Here is a 22,652-nt window from a genome sequence, read left to right as displayed (position 1 = left end):
CATTTTCAGACTTTGCACTACTAAAGATAACCCACTTTAGTGGGCTAACTTTGCCATGTTACTGAGTGCCCTGCAGATCATTCTCCTTTCTAGTTCAGTTTCCCCTCTGGCCACAGAAAGCTATCAGAGCTCCCTTTGGAAAGGAGCAGAATTGTGCGGCCCACAGTTGCCTTGAAAAAAGAAAGGAAAAAACCTCATCCAAAACTGCCCAACAGCATAAAAGCAGGAATAAAAAAAGCACTATAACTTAATGGCAAGCGTATTTCTGACAGTTGATGTGGCCTTCATAGGAACAGCCAGGAGTTATGGGGAAAAGCTTTCCATCTGTGGCCACACTTTGTGGCACATGATGAGCTCCTTTGTGGTGCTTGGCTAGGAAAACCAGCAGCATCGGGGTGAGCTGTTGCTCCACTTTGCTCTACAGCAGCCCAGGGATGGAGGTGGTGGGAGAGTGGGGCACCAATGCAGCCTCCCTTCCCTGTACAGCAGCACCCAAAGCTGCAGGCCTGGCTCACTGCAAGGACATGTGCAGCAGGACTCCTGTCCAACAGAACTCCCTGGGAAGGCTGCTCTGCTCCCAACAAGGGTGAGACCAACAGGAGGTGCCAAGAATGTTCTCCCCAACACGTGCACTCCCATGGGGTAACCACTGCATGCTGCAGTAAGGTTGGACCATCTTTAAAGTCTTTTTCCTGGCTGCCACTCATGGATTAATAGGATCAGCTATCTCCCTCGGCCCACACGTACCTCCTACACATTCAATTTCCCCATTTCTTACAACAGCTAAGTACCTGGGGCTTTCTTGGTCATGGGGATGAGATGGGGTGCGCCTTAACTCTATTTTTTGAGCCCCACTGAAATCTGAGAAACATTTAAGATGACCCAAGGCCTGCTTCAGGAAGCCCCGCTTTCTTCACACATTAGAAAATAATAGGTGCTGTCTGTCACAGGTATTTTTCATCTCACAGTGAAGTAAAGGCACTTTTGAAACCATCAGAGCTGAAAGTCAGTGCATTCATCAGTCTGTTCAAATTTCTGTTGTCCATGTCACCAGCCTCCAGTTTCTTCTGCAAGGCCTGGAGCTACTGCTGCATTTGCAGAAGGTGCCCCCACCTTTATGGATCAGATCCTCAGTTTGCTTTGGTAAGATGGAACCCAGGACTCCATTTTTACAAAAAGCTGCCCACTGTTCATTCACTGCTCACAACAGAAACACAATCTAGGCACAGTTTCCATGTTCTTTGCTGCAGCAGTTTTCTCTGCCAGGAAAAACATTTCTACATTTTTTGGGGAGGAGTGTGTGTGTGTATGTGTGTGTCTTTTAATGGTTGCTATTTCTACATTATCTATTCCTAAGATTATTTCCTGTGGGAAAGATTTATTATTTTTAAGTCAAATAATAAATTTAGTAACAGTTGCCATTTTGTGCCAATGTTTCTGCATTTTGGGATCACACCAAATTATATGTTCTAAATTCCTCATCTCGTTGCAATTTCTCTAGGAAAGCTTTTAAAGCAGTTATTTCATACCTCAAAAATTACAGGGAAAAGAATTTTCTTGTGCCCGTGAGACCAATTTTCCATCCAGTTCCAGGCTATCGCCTGCTTCCTGCACAGCCTCATTCTTCCATTTCCATTTAAATGTCAAATGCTTCTCTCCCTCATTTAGCTTTCATGTTGCTCAAGCTAGGCACCAGGTTATAACTTCCACTGCCAGTTCTTTTGCATCCAACTAGGAATAATTTGCTTCTCAAGAATTGTTGCTGCTGCTCAGCAAATCTGGCCCTGCTGAAGAATACAGGGATGGGGTGTAAAAGGTTTGAAGAGGCTCCTTTCTGTTCCTGGCAGCTGGGCAATATAGTTTTCTGGTTTTTTATAAAGTTATCTGGGTTTGGGATTCTTTTGTTTGCTTTGTTTTGTTTTTAAGGAAGAGGTATTTTAATACCAAACCTGAGTTTTTTATAACCTTTGAAAAGAAGGTACTTGATTTTGCAAGAAGTTCAGCAGAAACAAGAATTAGAGGCAGCCACAGGATGTGGCACAAGGTTTACTTGCCCAAATTTCATAAAATTTACTCCCAAGTTTCTGTTTACCTCTGAAATGTCTGCAAAGGATGAGAGACTTTTACAGACAGTGCCTGATAAACTTGAAAGATCAGTTTTTCAAATCAGTTCTTCTTTAGATGAAAGGGGAGTTGGCTTCTGTTCCCTGCAGCACAGACTGTAAATCAGTAATGGTGAAAGGACCTGTTTCCTTCTGGGCTGGTTTCTCTTGTTTTGCTTAGTTGCAGAGATTCTGTATGTGCAGGTGAATTATTTACATTTTAGAAATTAATCAGAGGCAACTGCCAAAGGGAGCAAGCCAGGGTTGTGGCTGCCCTGGCAGCACCACCACAGCATAGAAAGTGACTGTGTTCAGTTTTATCTATTCCATTCCGTATCTGTTCCATCCACTGACCTGGTCACTCCAAACCAAGTTTCACCTGGAATCCTGCTCCTTATTCTTAAGGGCTGTGAGGACAGAAGAAATTGTCTGAAGGTACCCGGAGATTCCACATCAAATGCTGCAGGAGAGACAAGATTTGAATCTTACGTTTGTAGCTCAACTTCAATAATATTACAAAAAGAAACCCACTGAAACTTCTATCTTGAAGGAGGATTGAATAACACATAACACATTGTAGATTTTGATTCAGATTTTTAATAAATTCTGCCAGTAGAAGCTTTCAAAGGCAATGATATATCAATAAATAACAGTTAAACTGAGTTCCTGAGAAAGAACCTACCACATGGAAGAATGTCAGATAGATGTAAATAACAAAAAAATGGCATTACTATATAAAAAAGCAGTAATACTGAATCTTACATGAACTGTCACAACACAAGCACTGCATACCTCAGAACATTCCTTTCATACAAATGTAAACAAATACACAATCATTTTTGTTTAGTTTAGGCTGATGAATTCATATGTTTTTGCTTAGATATCTAAACAATGGATAGGATATGCTAAAACATTAAGGAATAATATGTGGAATAATATACGGAAAAAATAATGAAGCTCCAGATTTAAAAATAAAAACAAAGCAAAAACACATTAAAGGAGTGTTTTCCTCAAATGTTATTAGGTCAATCACTTTAAATAGGACTGTTACACTAATCTGAATTACGGATTTTTGTGTGTGTTTACTTATTTAGTTATATATAATATATATGCAAATACGTATGGCTTAATTATCTTTAGTATTCTGATATCATCTTGAATAATTCTCACGTATACATACAAGAAAAATGCATATTTTAACATAGTTAAGAACTGATATTTCAAAGTATGCCTATAATTTGACAGAAATGAAGGCCTATTGTGCTCCGCCACAGCAACATTTTAACCTCTAGACAATGGGACAGAATGACCTACCAAAAATGCCAACATTTTCCAATGTCAGTGCCTAAAACACTAGGATCCTAAAGGGATACACAGCCAGTTACATGTGGGGTCTGATGTCTGGAAAGCCACATACCTCCAGGTTCCATAGGTGTCTGCGGAGCTGCAGGCAAGGCCTCGACGCGTTACAGGAGCCCCGTGTTGGGAGATGCCCCAGTCTGGATGCTGTTCTGCCTCTGCCAGCTGGAGCCACGGCCTCTGTGCTGCTCCCTGCCTGAGCCAGCCCCATCCAGGCTCTCCCCACAAATCTGCTCCATTGTAATGTCCTGGCTGCTGATCCTCAGTGGGGAAATGTGTGTGCCCATGACATGTGCTTGCTAGAACTGTCTATTACATCAGACCACGGCATCACTACTCAGGTATAACCTTTGCAATCTGTTTTACAAAATTAATATTGGATACAATCATAAGAGGAAACCATCCACACAACACATTATCAACACACGGTTTAAAATGGTCTAATTTTAGACCCTTAGAAAAATGAATCCACAGGACCTGCCTGTGAATGGCAAGAAAAGGCCATTTCAAATAGAAAAACACTGCTCATGCAACATTCTTCACACACTAGACAATGAAATCACACCCAAGTTGCCACTTGCTCACGCTTTCTATTACACTCCAATAAGCAGAAGGAAATAAAGCAGCTTTAAGGTTATGTCACAATTTTGAAATGTGGAAAATACATATAATAAAAATCACGATGTGAATACAATGGCATCAGTAAATTTAGAAAATTAGAGAGCAGTTTTCTTTTTTCATTTTTCTTCTTTTTTTTTTTTCCTTTCTTACATTATTGCACAGAGACCTTTCATCACGTTCTTCAGCTTTATGCATCTTCCTAAATGTGAAGTAAGTGCTATGGATAAAATAAAAATGTAGAAAAGAAGAACAGCAGCATGATTTGTCAAAGTTAATCCCTATAATTTAGTAGGAAAAAAAACCCTGCTATAAACAAAATATAAGTGCTCTTTATTCATTTAAAAAATAACGCTGACAGTTGCAGAAGTCTGTAAGTGTTAATCTGAGTAAGGGGGACACTGACCTCAAATAAAAATAGGCCTAGAAATGACAGACTGCTGGCCTTGCAGATTTTGGTGAAGACCAGGATTTCAAGTGTAATTATGAACAAAGTTATTTACAGTAGAACTGACCTGAACTTTCAAGAGTGTCATCTTTAGGACCTGGTCCTGCAAGTTTTTTTTTACACCCCAGGATGTCTCCAGCCTCAGCTGAAGATACACCTTCACAAGAGTTGCAGGATCAGATCCCAAAGGATCAGTTAAAGGCCCTATTGGATTTGAGATTAGTCTTATCTGGAGTACTCTATACAATAATTTATACATATACAGGCTGACAAGCTCCAGTCTGATCCACCACACCTTTGTCTTCTACATCAGACTTCTCAGACTGGCAAACTTCCATTCCAGAAGGTTTGGGATACCTGAACGGATACCCGTTGTCATCAAAGAATCTTCGGAAAGTAAACTCATAAAAAGCATGTTCTGTGTGTTTGCTGTTGGAAGAGGCTAGTGGATCCCAGGTCCTGGTGCTGTCACCACTAGCATCATTCCAAGGACTTTCTTCTTCAACTGGATCAAAATTTGAAGTGTCCATTGGATGGCTGATCTTTGGAACATAGGGAGCTGGCTGTCTACGGATATCAGTAGAGAAGTCCATAGAGTGAAAGAAAGAATGGGCTTTAATATCATCTGCTCCATTTCTTCCAAGCCTGTCCTCAGCAGCACAGCAGAGCTTTGTGATCAGATCAGTTGCCTCAGGGCTCAGCTTGACCTGTGAGGGAATGTGCAGTGTGCTTTCCCAATTTATCACCTGCAGGTAACAAAGGTATTAAGGAACTTCTGATCAGGAAACAGAACTCTTCCAATGGCCAACACGAACTGTACAGGAGTGCACATGCAACAAGTCATCTCACAGTCTGCATAGTTCACAGCTTCAAGAACCCAACTGCTAGATTGCATTTCCTGTTAGTAATTACTCTAATGAACCAGAGAAACATTGTTGGCTAGACAAAAGGAACAATTCCATTTTTTAAAAAGGAAAATTCCTTCCTGAATGTTCCCATAGTCAGATTTGACAACATACTCAGTTTACACATGATTTTGTGGAATGACTTCAAAGAATTATTTCTCCTTGTCTCCAAAATGTAAACTAGGAAAAGTGGTCAAGAGACAGTTCCCTTCTAATGAAGAATTATCATTGCTCAACTTTGAAACACTCATACTGCCAACTGCAATTGTTACTGGCATATCAGGTATTAATAGGCACCCTAAGGAATTTAAATGGATGAACTCGTGCTTGAAAAATCACAATTCTGTTGAGAAGACTCATAAAACTAATATCTATCTCTGCAGTTGGACAAGTCAGCTCTAGTCTGATATTCAGTGACTTTATTTACTGGCAAAGAATATGTGCTTGCACAGAACTATTTAAAATCAGGCTTTTTTAACTATTAGTCCTTTTTCCAGTAAAAGAAAGGGGAATAGGCCTGTACATGGAAGAGAAGGGAAGGAAAAGGTTAAAATTTTGCTATCACAGACTGGAACTTTGCTTCAACTTACCTTCAGCTGGGTTTCTGTGGGTGTAGGAGCCAGGAAAGGAGGCTGTCCCACTAACATCTCAAAGAGGATCACACCAACACTCCACCAGTCACAGAGCTGAGTGTATCCTGAAAGGCAAATCAAAAAGGTTGACCTCCACTAGCCAAGGAGAATGTGTATAGAGCTACTTGCAATTAATTATTAAAACACACAGCACAAACTTCTGCCTTTTCTCAGACAAAAGGTTTGTGACTTCTGCTTGCTGACCTAAATTCTACTGCTGTTACTGAAGATCTAATCCTGTTGTCCTTGAACCTTTATGAATAAATTCTCAACAATAGTGAATCATGAAATTATCATTAGAAAGAACGAAGGAGGTTTTTTTTGTGTCCAGTCCCACAGCTACACAGCACAAATTGCACCTCAAAGAATAACAAAAATGTTTAGCAACTGATGTCCACCCTAGGTTCAGTGGAGGTGACTCCACAACTTTGAAAAGGTGCTGAAGGACACAGCCAGGCTCTACAGACAGAAGAAAGCCATGGACAACTTTCTGAGCAAGTTTCAAGCAAAGGAACAACTTAAATGACTTAATTGTTATGACAAGACCCATAAGGTATATGTTTAAGATCTGAAAAAAAAATATTAAAGCACTGATTTCAATGGAATTTGTGTCATCAAATGACGTAGGATCCAATGTGAAATCTGGTAGAGAAGATTAGGCTTAGGATCCAGCTTGCGGACAACTTAAAACACCTAATCTCCTTACTACAGTGCCCATGTCAGTTCTGCATGGATAGTCAACCAAGTACTGTCCAAATTCCTCAAGCTAAGCTTTTGAATGCAGGGTTCCAGACTAAATTGTGGAAAACTTTCTGTGGATTCTACAGGTTACAGCTGGGAATGCGGAGGCCGTATTTCCACAAGTTTACATCATCCACACTTAAGTGGCCTATCTGAATCAGTGATCCAGAACTATCAGATGTCTACTCACTGGTCTGTGGAAAATTGATAGGGGTCAGAGTTGTACTCCATGAGCACAGATAATTTGCTTTATACTTGAAAAATATCACCATTAAAATGATCCAATAAATTTATTAGCAGCCTCAACTTGAAGGCCTCAGAATGTGGACATTACACAAACAAAGTGTGGCCACCCCCAGTGTCAGTGAAGTGATGCTAAACACTGGAGCATGAGGAGTTTTCCTTAATCTGAGCTAAGTGTTTGTGGCCTTTAGAATGACAATCTTCCAAAGCAGCAAGCTTATTCAAGGGAAAAAAAAAAGTAGTGAAACAGGAATAAAATACAGGTTTACCTACCTTTACGAAGCAGGACTTCAGGAGCAATGTAATTAGGGGTTCCAACTAATGAGTGGGCCAGACATCTCTGGTGCTGCTTCTTAGCTCTTTGTTCCAATGTCTTCAGCCTATCTCCACATCGACAGTTGGACACATCATCCCAAAGATCACTTGGCTCCATGCTGTCTTGTCTGGTATGGCTCCCTTTCAAATGGGAGAGAAAGCTTACATTCATGGTCATAAAACTCAACACACAAAGAGAGAAGTATTTACCCAGATGCAGAGCCATCTCCTACTCTCAGTGAAGAACAGCATTTGAGCTTTAAATCCAAGGTATTATTTTATGCCCTCCCATTCACAATTGGTTTTCCATACAAAAAGGCCAACAAAATGTCTCTGTCTCAGCACAAGGAAGTATAGTTCCATATGGGAGACACAGAACTATGGAGTATACTTAACTACACCAATTGTTTATGACCTTTTTGCCAACAGACATCAGTACTCAATAGCACATGCAGGAGACATATGGACTACTCCATACCTGTGATTAAATCATTTCACCACCACAAGAGACCCTCCAAACCAGTACCAACAGAAAAATTACTGCTGCTGCACTGGATAGCCACATTACTGACAGGGTTTTGAACAGTATTGGAAGCAAAAGGACTGGAAACAAGCTAATTGAGTGAGTCAGAGAGAGACAGACACATTATATTGCCACTGACTGTCCAGTTTCCTGATCTGGTGTTTCGGCCAAGAAGTGCTTGTTTCAAAACAAGTAACATAATACCATCCTAGAAAAAGGGTAAAGATATTACCTTTCTGATAATATTTTGAATTGTGAGTCCACCTGAATCCAGTACACAGTCCAAAGTCAGTCAGTTTGATATGCCCATCGAGGTCTATCAGAATGTTGTCAGGCTTGATGTCTCGATGAATAAATCCCATTTTGTGCACACTCTCTATGGCCAAAGTGAGCTCTGCAATATAAAATCTAGCCAGACGCTCTGGGAAGACCTCCATCCGAATCAGCAGGCTCATCATATCCCCACCAGGGATGTAGTCCATCACAAAGTACAAATTGTCTTTATCTTGGAAGGAATAATAGAGTTTAACCACCCACTCATTGTCTGCCTCAGCAAGTATGTCCCTCTCTGCTTTGACGTGAGCCACCTGATTCCGGTTCAGCACATCTTTCTTTCGCAAAGTCTTCATGGCATATAGGGCATGGGTGTCCACTTTGCAGGCCAGGCATACTTCTCCAAATGCACCAATACCCAGAGTCTTGATTTTCACAAACATAGATTTGTCCATTTTGGCCCTTTTAAGTCTGTTGTAGTTGGACTCCTTCTGGTAGAGAATTTTCCTCATTTGTTCCTGTTCTGCTTCGCAGAGGCCTGCCTTTACAAAGGAAAGCAAACCACAAGAGCTAGTACTGTTATATTCATAGCAAGAGAAAAATAAATGAGCATTCCCAAAACACATTTCTCAGAGAAATTAACCAAGAGCCAGAAAAGATGTATTCATGAGGGATATACTGTCTGTTGAGGTATTTCTGAAAAAAGGGCAAACTCACTGTGCCCAAACTTGTTGCCTGAATTTGCAATATCTGAGATTGGTATGCCTGTCTCTTTTGGCTGAACAAAAAGGCATGGGGAAATATTGTCAGAGAGGGGCCTACAACATAACAAACCATGGTTGACACCTTTCAAATGTGCACTTTGCCACTGCACTCCACTATATATATGTGCACTTAAGCCCAGCTTAATTTAAACTGAAACTTAAACCTACATGCAGCAGTTCACTTTGTTCATGAATGTTTCCCCAGGGCAACTCACACTAACAGTTCCTACCTTGGGTGCTGTTTGGTTTGTGTTGTAATTAAAAAGCTGGTTTTGACCTACACACTCCCAAGTGCCATGGAATCTTCTTTAGAAATTGTGTTTCTTCCTCTGCCATATACAAGAGAGCCTCCGCTCTCAAGGTTTTTAGATCTCCTGAGCATCTCTTCTATAAACTTCTCTTTTCCCCCTCCCAAGATATGTACATAAAATCCTCAGGTCTTGTCTCTCCTCAGCCACTGCAGCCCAGACCCTGGTGCTATTCTCTCCTAAATTTATTATTTTCCCTCTGCACCCAAGATATAGAACAGCTGGCTTGTCCACCTCCTATCTCCTGAGAGCCTCCCAGTAACTGCAAGTAACATTTCACAGGGCTGTGGGAAGAAACCTCCTGGAAAAGAGAGAAGCAGCAGGATCCAACCAGATTTTCCCCACCTTTCAAGACAGAGCTTACAGAGTGCCAGCTCTGCCAACTTCAGTGTCTGTCGCTCTGCTGAGAACCACTGGTGGCCTCCACCAGCAGAAACCCCATGACTTATCCCCAGGCTGCTCTGACAACTCACTTCCTGCAGCATACTCTTTTCTCTCTGCTGGAACACCCCAGTTCCAAAATGCTGAATTAACTGGCATCAACTGAACTACTTTGGAGAGAAAGACCAGTGCGTGGTGAGAAGAGGCCATTGGGAGGGTGGAGGGGGCTGAAGCTGACTGATTAGCAGGCTAGAAATCCAAGCATACACCCACAGGGCTGCTGCTCAGGCTGATTTAATTTCACATCTGTAGTCTAGGTATCTAAAGATGAATGTAGGCAGCCAGATGATGCAATGAGATCCCCATGGTATAAAAATTAAATCTGTATGAATAAAGGATTGGGGAAGTCTACAGAAACTTGCACAACAGGTAGGATGAAGTTTCAGACTGAAGGAAACAGCCAACAGCAAAACAAGGAATACTGTTTTTAAAATTAAAGATAACTATATCAATCCATAATAAAGGAAATACTTATTTTTTAGGGTAAAATAATGAGTGTGCTCTGTTCTTGCTAATTCTAGAATAATGCAGTATTAAGATAGCCAAAACCTTCTGCATGTGTATTTTCAGTCAGTGATAAGGTTTCTAGGGGAAGGAGTTGTTTTTCTTGATACTTGAATTATCTCCAACAAGGGAAAGCTGAAGAGTCAGAAGAGAAGAACTAGCTCAATTAAATGCAGACATACATCTCTAGAGATCATTCCCTATCTCAGTCTCAGGAAAATATTCACTAAACTCATGCAATACAATACAACCTGTACTTGCACTGAGGACAAAACTTTTAACTGTCAATAAAATGCCAACGTTTCAAGAGATTTTCCAAGAATATTATTTTAATTCTAACCTCGACAAATGAACTCCTGCATTTTCTGGTGGAATGTGAGCATAGAATCAATTGACTCTGGAAACTGACTGTGCTAGGGAAGATTGGGTAGCTAATTATTACCCATTATGTGTTAATAACAGCTTTCCTTAGAGCTTATCCTTTAATGCAAAAGTAGACCAGCCATATTCCAGTCATGCCTGAAAGGGAGAAAAAAAAAACCTCTTCCTCTTCCACAAGTGAAAACTAAAACACAACTGGCAGACCAACCATCAGAGCTTGGCAGCTTTGTTTTAAGCAGCACTATCAGAGAGTCAGCTTGGATTCGAGAGCTACAGTTAGGCATGAAAGGAGCTCTATCATGCAAAATGCATCTCCCTGACACCTGCCTCTAGAACAAGTTCTGGCAATGGTCCCAAAATCAGTTCAAGCTGGTCCAGGATGGTTACTTGCATGACATTATTACTTACATGTGTTCAACAGACAACTTTCAGTCAATTATTACAGTCATCTGAAAATATGGCACCGTGACTGCCAAGCTGAACCACGGCTTTGGTGAATGAACAGCAACCATGGAACAGTGAGGAAGAACTAGAGCAAAGAATTTTGCAAGAGCTGCCAAAGTATTGCCAGAATTATCTCAGCCTCAAGCCTGCCTTCTAAGTTATTGCCTATAATATGGAGGTGTTTTTGCTTCATTTTACTTTTCTGTTACGAAGAAATATCATTTCCCATCTCAGGATTTTCAAACAGCCTCCCAGACCTCCCAGACCTATCCACTTCTGAGTGGATATAGTCTGATATAGGGAGGGGTCTGATACTTCAGTGGATTCTACCTTTACAATTTTTTTTTACAAATTAAATATAGCAATAATCAATTTGACCCTATTAGATTTTATTATAACAAAACAAGAATTACTTTTGCCATTTCTTGCTCCAATTGTAACCGTCTGTTAATTTTCTGCTGGTAGGTCTTTATGACGTTCTCTACGTGTTGCTCCATGTAGAACTTGAAGGCAAAAGGTGAGTAGCTCTTTATTCGGGATTCTCGCTTTTCCTCATCTTTGCCATTTTTCCGCACAGGCACCGGAGACGTCTGAATTTGCTTTTTATCTTTGCTTGGTTTTTCAGCTTTAGCATTCTTGCTGCCTTTATCATTTCGCTCACTGCTCTCTTCAGCCTTGTTGCTTGTTGAACTGGGAACCACACGCAAAGTCTGCTCCACGCCCATGCACAAGGAGTTGATATCAAACTGCTCAGAGGTGCCAGGAAGTAACAAATGCTTGGGATAGGGTGGGGGTGGACACCGCAGTTCCTGGTTACCATAATCCACATCTAGCTGGTAGGCATTAGCTGCTCCAGGCGGTGGCACGTGCTGCTCCATGATCTCCAAGCCATCCACAGCTGGTGCCTGTGCAGGCAACCACCCAGGATGGGAAGGTCCCACAGCAGTCTGAGGCTCCGGTCTCATCACTCGCATGCTCTTCACTGGCTGGAGGATGTGAGCAGATGTGACTGCCGTGATTGTGTTCGGAGATGTAATGGAAGGATCGGGTTTTCCTGGAGGAACCTGTCTCATAGACACTGTCACTTGTGGCTGTTGCTGGTGGTTGTTGAAGGAGTTGGTTCTGCTTGGCACAGCGGCATCAGGTCTGAAGGGTACATGTTGCCGTGGAGATGTTTCTATTCCTGGGTTTTGTAAAGAATCTCTGCGTGATGGTGTTGCTGCCTGCCACTGCTGAACTTGAGGATTATTCATGTCATAGATGTCCATGTTTAGGCTATTTCTAGATGGAGTTAATAGATTTTGTGGTGGACTGTCTGAAAAATCATTAGCAAAGGCTGGACCTCTGGATATTACATGCATTTGATGAGAAGAAGGACTTGCCTGTTTGTGATGAGAATGTGAGATATACAGGCTTGCTGGTGCCTGCTGAAATGCATGACCAGTATTGTTCTGCACAACTCCCCCTTTATTTGGGAGACTGGCATATCCCCCCTCCTGCTGCATCTTGTTTTGGAAGGATGGACTCCGCTGAACACCATATCCCATAGGTTCCCCCTGCACCATCATGTGCTGCCTGCCGTAGTGTTGGCTGCTGCAGCCATGGGATGCCTGCAGCTGCAAGGCCTGACTGCTGTGATTAGCCACTGGATAATTAATCACAGAAGACTCCATACTTGCAGGGTATGCTTTCTGCTGATGGCTTGTTGGTGTGCTGTGAGTGCCTACTCCAGAGGGTCGCTGCACAGGAGCAGTCATAGCTGAAGACTGAGAAGTAGAGATTAAATAGTCCATGTATGGCCTTGGAACCTCAGTAAGCATATTTGCACCTTCTGCTCCAAAGCCTGTCCCTTCATAGGCTGCATTACCGATCTGATGGTAGGACGGAAAAGATTCATTTGATCCTTCAAAGCTTGGCCTGCGGGTTACATTATTTGGCACAATACCCTTTCCTTTATAAAAAGAACACAGAAGAATGTTAGCAAACAATTCAGGTGAACCAATTACTTTGTATTACTCATCCATCTATACATACATACACACACATGCACAGTGTTCAGGAAGTTTGTGTTATAAAAATACCTTTCAAAATCTAAATTAAGTATTCTGAACATTTAAAATTATAGATGCCAAGTATTCCTACTGATAACGAGCTACTGGCTCACAATAATGCTTGTGCCAGGAATCATCAGGGAGTCCTATCAAATCATGAAAATAGAAGCACAAATTCCCTAACTATGAACTCATCAGACTACTCAACAGCCTGTTTCTTAAAGCTGGACCAGGATTAGCAGTCACTGCTCTCAGACAGGAGGAAGCTACAGAGCAGAATGTTAAGTACAACAATGGGAGGAAAAAGGCTTCTGGAAGGACTTTCTATATAACTTAAAGCCAACATTGCCACAAACTACTAGGCCATCACATAGTCCATATTCTGCACAGTGAGCCACCTGCTCACACTGGTTTTCCATTTACATCTCTCTTTCTTCCATCATTCTCAAAAATCCCTCTTTCCTTCTCCTTCATTTAAACAAAGGCATCATACAGTTTGTCCTGTATTCCTTCCAATGTGTTAGACACAGAATATCCCCTCATATTACTCATCTGCCATCTGTTGGGAAGGAAAATCATTCAGAGTGTCAACATATTAATCTTAGCTTGAAGAATGTGCAGAGACAAGATAGCAGCATTCCTACAGTGGAAGTGTTAACGGCACTTTTCATCAGTTCTTTGATCTAAGGACAAATTGCAGGTGTATAAAGCACTGGCTGTGCTAAAAAGACAAGGGCAGATTCTGTGCTGTTATGTTTTTGTTCCCCTTCTGGCTCTTTAGCTCTCACAAATCACAGGACCTTGGCCATTTATGCCTAAACCATTTCCTTTTAAAATCCCGACTTGACAGAGCCTTTAAGAATAGTCATATTGAACTAACAGACTTGAAGAGTGGATTACAACCTTTTTGCAGTATAGCATGTCCCAGCTGGGCCAGATGCAGCACACCTGAGCACAGCTGCTGACTCCTGACCCTGACACACAAGCCCTGCTGCCTACAGACACACAGGGACGTGCATGGTATTAAGACAGGTTACTGCATACTCTCTGCACACTGAGGGTGTGCACCACACTAAACAACACCATAAAGAATGCAATGTTTTGAAATGGAAACAGGTTGGACAAATGATCAGAGATCTTTAAAATGAACTCCGTAATTGCCAGCGCTTTCTCCTGTGATAACACAAGGCCAGCATTAGTGAGGCTGTTATTACAACACCACCTCTGACAGCTCATCTGCTGGCACACAGTGCAGTGCACTGATGAGGCTGTGGCAATCCAAAGCATCCTGAAAAGTGGCTACTCTGACCTGGAAGTGGGAGGCAGCCATAAGACCCATTTGTCATCTCTATCAGCAGGATTCATGTGGAGCCTTGGGGGCAAGCTGACTTTGCTTTCCCTTATCAGAGGCCACAAAACAAAGTAGCAGCAATAACTGTCCTTTTTTGGGACACATAATTAAGCTGTGCAAATAATCTTGATGTCAAGAGACAAAGTCCACCCCCTAGATTTGTATACCAGTTAGTCTGTTCTGGTCCAATGGGGGAATATTTGGATTTGAACAACAGATTTCTGTTTAAGAAGGTGGACTTTGAATGTGTACACAGGCAGCTCTTTGGAAGCAGGCTAGCTGTATCCCTTGTGAGGCCAGGTTCACTTCATCATCTCCAACAAAACTGCTGTGGAACACTGCTGTCCAACACTTCCCCCCAGCAATGACCCTACATTAAAAACTACCTTACTGCAAGAAAGAAGAAGACAATTAAAAAAAAAAACCAACAAACCAACGTGCTCACCTGGTGAAGTTTGCTTAATTACACGTACTATCTGTTCATTTCTAGGATCCAAGTAGCTCATCTTACTGATGTACTCCAGGGCTGCCTCAATACTTCTGCTCCCTGTCTGCTTCAGTGCTCGGACAGCCATCTCCTGTACAAAGCAAACAAGAATTGAATCACGTTGTGACAAACCCCAAACGATAGACTGCAAGCTGGAAAGCAGTAAGTGTTCTTACATTAATAGGAACATTTTAAATACCAGATCACAGCTGCCTGAAGCCAAATGGACTTGGTATTTTGAAAGCATTTGCATGCCTTACCAACTCAAAAATTACAAGAAGAAAATAACAAAACGCACAACCTACCCCAGATTCTAGCAATTAAATAGCCTCAAATTAAAACGTGTACTTCGAGAGCCCTTAAAACAGTCTTTGAATCAAGTATGGAAAAGGCAGCATAGTTTCACACTGGATGAAATGAAAATTTAGCTGTTAGCATTTGAGAGCATTTCAGCCACACCTGGACACAGTAAAAACTTAGCCTTTCACAAATACCACAGAGAAGCTAATTAGGCAGGGGTTGATCTCCGCTTACTAGAGTCAATAAGAAAGAAAAAATGCTGTTTTCAATACATCTGGGACATCATCCGCTATTTGTTTGGAAAATGACTGGGCATCCCAAACTGAAAGCTACACCGTCAGTCTTTTTAGATGTATTTTATTGGGCACGTGTCCATCACTGAGAAGTTAGTATGGGTGCCAGACACACAGCCTGAAAACTAAAACTGGGGCAAATATGAATGCTCCAGCTAAACTTCAAACACAACCATGGTTAGCTACTCCTGCTCTACAGCTCCTTGCAATTTGTTTATACTTTTAGTTATAGCTCAGGTATATTAAACACCTTTCAATAACTCTAGCACCGTATGGTTGCAAAGCAAAATTCACAAATCCTCATGAGACTGCATGGTCTTTTCTAAAATGATGGAGAAACTGAAATCCAGAGCTTTAATGCTGTATTGAACTCACAGAATTTCACCCATCAAAAGTTGGATACCTACCTCAAAAGCAGGACCTTTCTGTGATCATCTCCAAAAGGCAATTCATAAAACAGATAAAAAAGGAGATGAACCTTAGTAATGATTAGAGAACTAACTTGAACTGAACTCCCAGCTCTTAGATGGCTGAAGCTGAATGAAAGGAACACCACCAAGGATTTGCCTGCAAATGTCAGTATCCTGTTCTCTTGCCACTTTACTGCTATTTTTAAGGGGATTCTGTCATTACAGCCTGCCCACTGAGCACTGAATCAGATGGAGGTTGTGCCTCTCTGGCCTGGCTGACTGGCTGCAGATGTGGCAGCTGGGTTGGCACTGGTGCATGGCTCTCCCACGGGTCAGTTCTGGGCACTGGCTGGCATTAGGGAACTCCAGCAGGAGCAAAGGGCAGCTTCGCTGCACTCAACCCGGCAAGTACGAGTCAAATACCCGCTAATTGTTTATTTAGCAAGGGAGGCCCATCTCAGATGACACCAATTCACACTTAGCACAGAGCCACATGCTGGCACTTAACATCTTGTTTTGCTTAACTCAGACCCCTCCTACTCCCCCCAAAATGGCAGCAGTTTCTTCACTAGTCAGAGATTCTGCTTGTGGAATAGCTATAGCAAGCTGAATATTTTCCATACAATTTATGACTCATAATTCATAGAAAGGCAGTAGTTGGTTTCATATTTCCTATAGCTGAATTACTTCACTGGCATCAACACATTACTAAGGGCAATTTTAAATCAACAGAAAAATATTATGTATGAAGGAAAGAATTTCCCACAATGTTTTTTCCTCTTTCTTTCCTCTTCTTGTGGATACATTTCTAAAGTATTAGCAAAGTCACATCCTAGTGCTCACCATTCTCATCATCCAGGGACTCTGGGCTTTACAGCCCTGCTTCACATTCCTGCTAACATATATTCTGTCCCATTTACAGCAGTTGGATCTAGCCTTAGGTCACAAGTCTTAGTTTCCTAAATTAAATGTTCTCTATAAGCACATTTGGGCTGGTTTGGATGTTGGGTAACAATTGTATTAATGATTAACAAAGCAGCCTACATGGTCCATTTCTCCCTCTCTGATCTGTGCTGGCTGTAAACAATTCAAAGGGGCCAAAATAGGAGAAATTTTTATCACCACCATAGTGATATTATCTCTGAAAGCATACTGTAACTTTCTCATCTTTTGCCATTGCCTGTGTCTGTAAAGCAGAGTAAAAATGGCACTGGCCTTCCTGAAGCTGCACCTTCTACTTTCAGGACAGTTTAGGAGATTCATATTTAAACTTCATGGGAATAATGTGAGGGAACAGGCACAACACATTCCACTTGCACAGCTGGATAACATAAGAGGCCAGCAAGAGCTTGGGACCAGCAGGTGTGTCAGGGGCAATCTCACCCTTTCAAGCCCCCAGTGCAACAGCAGCCCCGTGCTCCAGCTCCCCACTTCTCATCTTTCATTAGGTCAGCTCCCACCCTCTAAAGAGTTTCCTCATTAAACACCTGTTTGCTCAGCATTTACATTACTGCTGGAAAAATGAAGTAAGTTTTTTTGTGGCTCAAAAGAACCCCTTTCTTTTGATTTTTGATTCTTCTCCTGTACAGCATCCTACACAATATCCCCAGTTTCTGATACTAATGCACAAAAACCTCACATCATCTCCAAGCAAATGGAGAGCGACCAAAAATATAAAAAGAAATCCAAAAATGCACATACAAAAGGAAAAATATTTTCCTCAGAGGTAAATTACAATTAATCACAATTCTCCACGCAGGAGACAAATCCCTCTGGGGGCATGTGATACTCAGGGAGAGTGGAGGGTAACAAGAAGCTGCAGCAGTGCTGCAGCTAGCCTTTGTCCTCCTCTGCATCGTTTTTCCCATTGCCACTGTCCATGCACACAGCTCTCTCTGGCAGTCCCCTGAAAAGAGCTCCATTGCTTCCAACACCTTATCCTTAGGGACAGAAGACATCCTGATGTGTGGCTGAGGATCACAGAGATGAGCTCTGCCGAGCAAGGGAGCGTGGCTGGCATGAGGCAGCCAAGGGCTGGCCTCCAGGAGCTTGCTGAAGGGGAAAGAAGCTGGCTCTCTGTTGGCAGCTGGGGATGGGGCCTGGGCTGCATTTGCCAGAAAACAATATAAGGACTGTTTTGAAGTTGAGGAAGGAGGGCAGAAGATGGATTAAACAATTACACTTGTTGGAGAGCAGAGGCTTAAGTGAGATGGAAGGTGTTTGTGAGAAGCAGCAGAATGGCTCAAAAAGGAAGAAAATCAATGCCAAAATCTTGCAAATCAATACATAGACAGTAGAAGGGCTGAGGAAGCAAGGACAGACACTGGGTGAGGATAAAAGTGCCCAGATACAGTGACATGGATGTAGCTGTCTTGATTTTACACCACTTGAAGGTAAGTACACTTTAGAAAGAGAAGGAAAAAAAAGGAATCAGAAACGAGCCAGGGAAAAAAAGCCACTTGGAGCTGTAGCCAACGCCAAAACACTCAAGTAGGCACAGGATCGAGTCCAGCTCCCACTGAGGTCAACAAAGATTTCCATTAACTGCAAGGTACACTGCATCAGGCCCTCTGCTTCAGATTGTTTCCTTTTCATGAGGCCAAGCGCTGTCAGCCGCAGTATGGATTGAGAAACTTGGCTGCTGGCTGTGCTCTGCTGCCCCACAGCAGCTGCCAGGCCTACGGAGAAACACCAGCCACTGGCAGTGTGCACAGAAACCACAAGAGAATGGAGAACTCCCAACTCATTCTCTATGTTCCCTCCCTTTGGAAGATTCAAACATCTCTCTGTGCAGGGCTATTAATGCACCTTTTTGCTTCCAGACATCACTCACTAAGTATTGGTGAAAAAATCAACCAGAAAAAGTAGAAGTAAAGAGCTACAGGGGGGAATGTACATTTACAAAATGTGCATTTACCAAAAAATGTGCACTTACAATTAACTCTAACAACACTATAATGAATGTAACAGCTGCAATATTAAAATGGGGTTTCAGTGGTCAGCTATGGTTCTGGACAGATCTAATGGAAAACCAAAGTCAGGCCATGAACCACAGAACAGACTGAGGAAACTGCAGGATCCCAGATTTGTGGACTCAAATGAAAAAAACTGGGAGAGTGGAGTTTCCCAGCTAATTCCTACAGTGGGCTACCAAATCCTGACTGCTACATGGTCCACGTACTCTCTGCTACTTCTTCAGTCTTGCACTGGCAGATGGCAGCTTTCCAACAGATTTCAAGATTTTGCTAGAAGGAAGGCCACCTTTGAGCTCAGATGCTCAATAGGAAAAATCCTTGTTTGATGGTAAACAGATATTTGGATGTGTGCATATAAAGACTTAATCTCTGTGCTCTGCAGGCAGTGTGAAAGGCTTTCCCCATTTTACCCTCCTGCCTGGCTGCACTCCACCAGCATTGGCAGAGGTTTGCGTTTTTGCTGTACTACAGGGTTGTCCAGCAACATTTTTCATTCAGAAAGCTCCCCGTTGCCAAGATGTATTTATCATCCAAGTGAAGATTGCACAAGAGGTTACAATAAGTAAGACTTTTTCCCAAGAACATTGTGTCTGAAGGAGACAATAGGTCCTCCAAAACTTGGCAAGGGTAATTAATTGCTAACAACAACAAAAATTAATTACTTGCTTTCCATTCACTAAAAAGGATGGGTGACAGATGCAGGAAACAGATACAGGTTCCCTGCAGAAGGGCAAAAAATAAAGCTCATGCCAAAAGAGATGATCCAGCATTGATTACAAGCCTTTCTGTGATAGCCCCCCATTGTAGGATTTTTCATTCATGATTTTAAACACACAAAACCCAAGCAGTTCAGGAAACAATGTGTACAATGTACCCTATCAGAACTGCTGCAGCCCCACAGAACAGAGAAACCTATTTTGCAATATTTTCTCTGTAATTCTCTAGTTGGACACTTCATCAAATTTTGTACTTTACTTTTGTTTTGCCTGTTTTCAGGTTGCTAACATCAGGGGCTAAATTTTGCACATAAATTCCCATGTCTACCATAACCTTGATTAAAATATTCTAGCTACATAATTAAGGCATTATCCTGAGTATCATTAGTGCCTTTCAGTTTTAGTGCATCAAAAATCAGGAAGAAATTAGCAGAGGCAGAAACATACTGAGTGCCACGGCATCACTTAGTCCATTCTGAAACCATGTGACCCATTCAGAACCTAAGGGGCATCTACCCCATGATTAGTTAAGGGTTTTCTGCCCCCACTGCTCCTGTTACAAACTCCTCCAAAGCTATCCTGTTTAGGCAGTAATAAACCTCCCTCTCAGCCTAGTTTATGAAGGGTCAGTTTATTACCTCTGATTTCAGTTTTGTCTTTTCACAGCAGTTCTGCTGTTACCTACACAGTGAGCCTCCTTCATCCTAAGAGATTCTTGCAGCTTGACCTCCAGAGCTGAACTTGTTTTCTTTTTTCAAATGGGATTTTTGTTCCCTTTCTTGGTGTAGTAGCCCATCTCTGTATCATAAAAGATCAGACTGGGACATGATTTTGATAAGAGCTGCACACACCACTCTTGATGATGTGCCAACAGCGGTGGAAAAGTTATCCTTGTGGTAAAGTCACTTGGGGCTTTAATCCTGGCTTTCAGTTTTTGTTTCCAGCATTTCTACCTTTTGTGCTCCTGAATTATTTTCAATTCTGCTGCCATTCCATCTCTGAAGGTCATCCATTACTTTAGCTGGATGCTCTGGCTCTGCTTTGTACTGACTGCGCATTCCCAACTCACATTGTCAGAGTGCTTCCTTCCTTTTTTCCCCCCTTCATACCAGACTTACCAGGGGTGAAAGTATGCAGAGGAGACACACTCTAATACACAAAACTGGGCATTCAGAAAATGAATACAGACACATGACAAAATATATGACTCACTAAATTAAATCACATCAACATATGAAAAAAATACATGACTATAAATTAGGAATGGGGAATTGCAGATATGGAACAACTTCAACCAGATGGGTTTTTATACACATTTTCAAGAGATATTAGCAGAACTAACAACGGGAGTATGTGCAAAAGACAGAGGGAGGATTTTGTGAATGATACAGTGCTCTGGTAGATGCCCTATCAGAAGAAAGACAAATAAAAATAAATCTAATGTGACAGTGATTGCTATGCCACTGCTCATTCCGTTTGCCCTCCAACACTTTTAGTCTTTATTTAGCCAGTCACCTACAGAAGATGGATATATTTACTACTCTCTTTGTACAGCATTCAGTACAATTGGGTCCTGTTAATGCTTCGTTTATGACAGCATGATAACTTATTCTTCAAGTAAGTTGATTAAATACAGACCAAAATATGCAACTTGGAGTGCTAGGCACAAAGATGCTGGAGGACTGAAGTGTCAATTCTACTGGATCCCAGCACGGAAACACTTGTATCATGACCACCACAAACCAACTCTGAAATAAATTACCTTTATCCTCAAAGCCACAAAATATGGCACATTCCACAGAATCAGTGCAATAGCAAAAGACTTCTAAGATCATTGAGTCCAACTTTTGACTGAATATCACCATTTCAACTAGATCCAGGGATGGTGATCCCACCACCTCCCTGGGCAGTCCACTCCAATGCTTAATCACCCCTTCTGTGAAGAAATTCTTCCTGATGTCTAACTATATTCCTTCCATAGCCATATTTGCTATTGCTATGGAAGGAATGAGACAAAATAAAACAAAAGTAACTAGATCATCTTGTTACTTTTTTTCACATACAAAATCCATCTTTTGGTGAAGAAAGTGTTTCTAATATATTTTAGGATTTAAAACAACTCTGGTTAAGAATCAAATGAACCAGACAAGTCATACCAACATTTGAAATCTATCACTTTAGGTTTTTTATATTCCTAGTCCTAGAGTGAATACAAAGTTCTTTCACATGTATCACAGAAAAGACTTTTCTACTGTTTTTTTCCCAGCTGCTTCTGCTTAAGTTGATGACTAATCAAAACTATGTAAGCTCTTCCTAGAAAAGTGCTATATAGATTTAGCAGCAGGGTACTTATAAAGAGCAGCTACCATAACACCTTCACCAACTTATAAAGGGTAAGAGAGAAAAAAGAGTCGAGAACAGCAACTGGAAATACGACACAGCTTCTTGACAGATAACACAAAAGGTACCAGTTACATCAAAATGGTTTTTAACACAATGCAACTTATACTACCTAGCAGCATAGAACTTATTTTTTTCCTGGTATTTGTTTGTTGTTGTATAGTGTAGCCTGTGTAGCCCATTCCCCCACCACAGCTCATTGCAAGACACAGTGTGTTTGGCCATGGGTGTTTCACGGGGGACACCTCCCATTTTACAAGATAGTTCTTCTATTCCAAGAGGTGTTCAAATATGGTTCTTCCCCTGAAAAGGAGAGATATGAACTTCAGGCTGTAAGCCAATCCACAGTCCCAAAGTTAAGACATTTGGAAATAAACCAAGCACGGCCGCTCAACATATTTCCAAACAAATGCCTGTAAAATGAAGTATTTATAACAAGGCATCTCCAGACAAAGGGTGCATATGTAAACACTTCAAGAAGTTCTGATGAACTATGCAAGAGATGCAATCTGTTTAAAGAGAAAACACACGTGCATTGCAATGTCTATTTTCAAATCCAATCAAAAAATTTCATCAGACAACTCCTGTTGATGTCCCAGAGAGTGTGTGTATGTACTGACACACATACAGGTATTACATAATGTGCACAGGTCTGTAGATTATTTTCT

The 22,652-nt window shown here is 41.6% G+C and overlaps 1 protein-coding gene across 8 annotated transcripts in view; it reads right to left on the bottom strand.

Moving 5' to 3' along the window:
• Window positions 1-2,679: 2,679 nt before the first annotated feature.
• The window catches only part of LATS2 (large tumor suppressor kinase 2), a 75,093-nt gene continuing 55,120 nt past the window's right edge, over window positions 2,680-22,652 (bottom strand). For 7 of the 8 annotated variants that reach the window (XM_086881859.1, XM_086881861.1, XM_086881863.1 and 4 more), the window contains 6 exons: window positions 14,849-14,981; window positions 11,415-12,952; window positions 8,119-8,701; window positions 7,322-7,504; window positions 6,023-6,129; window positions 2,680-5,273 (listed from right to left, as the gene is read on the bottom strand). In XM_086881859.1, coding sequence (XP_086737985.1) covers window positions 4,779-5,273; window positions 6,023-6,129; window positions 7,322-7,504; window positions 8,119-8,701; window positions 11,415-12,952; window positions 14,849-14,981 — 3,039 coding nt within the window. In that variant the 3' untranslated portion in view covers window positions 2,680-4,778. Of the gene's footprint in view, window positions 5,274-6,022; window positions 6,130-7,321; window positions 7,505-8,118; window positions 8,702-11,414; window positions 12,953-14,848; window positions 14,982-15,890; window positions 16,385-22,652 lie in introns of those variants that run through there. The other variant, XM_086881867.1, reaches the window with a different exon arrangement.

Source organism: Cyanistes caeruleus, chromosome 3 (assembly GCF_971803275.1).
Source record: "Cyanistes caeruleus chromosome 3, bCyaCae1.hap1.1, whole genome shotgun sequence".
Classification (NCBI taxonomy): Eukaryota; Metazoa; Chordata; class Aves; order Passeriformes; family Paridae; genus Cyanistes; species Cyanistes caeruleus.
The sequence above is the reverse complement of the archived record's forward strand: the minus strand, read 5'-3'. Positions and strand labels throughout refer to the sequence as shown.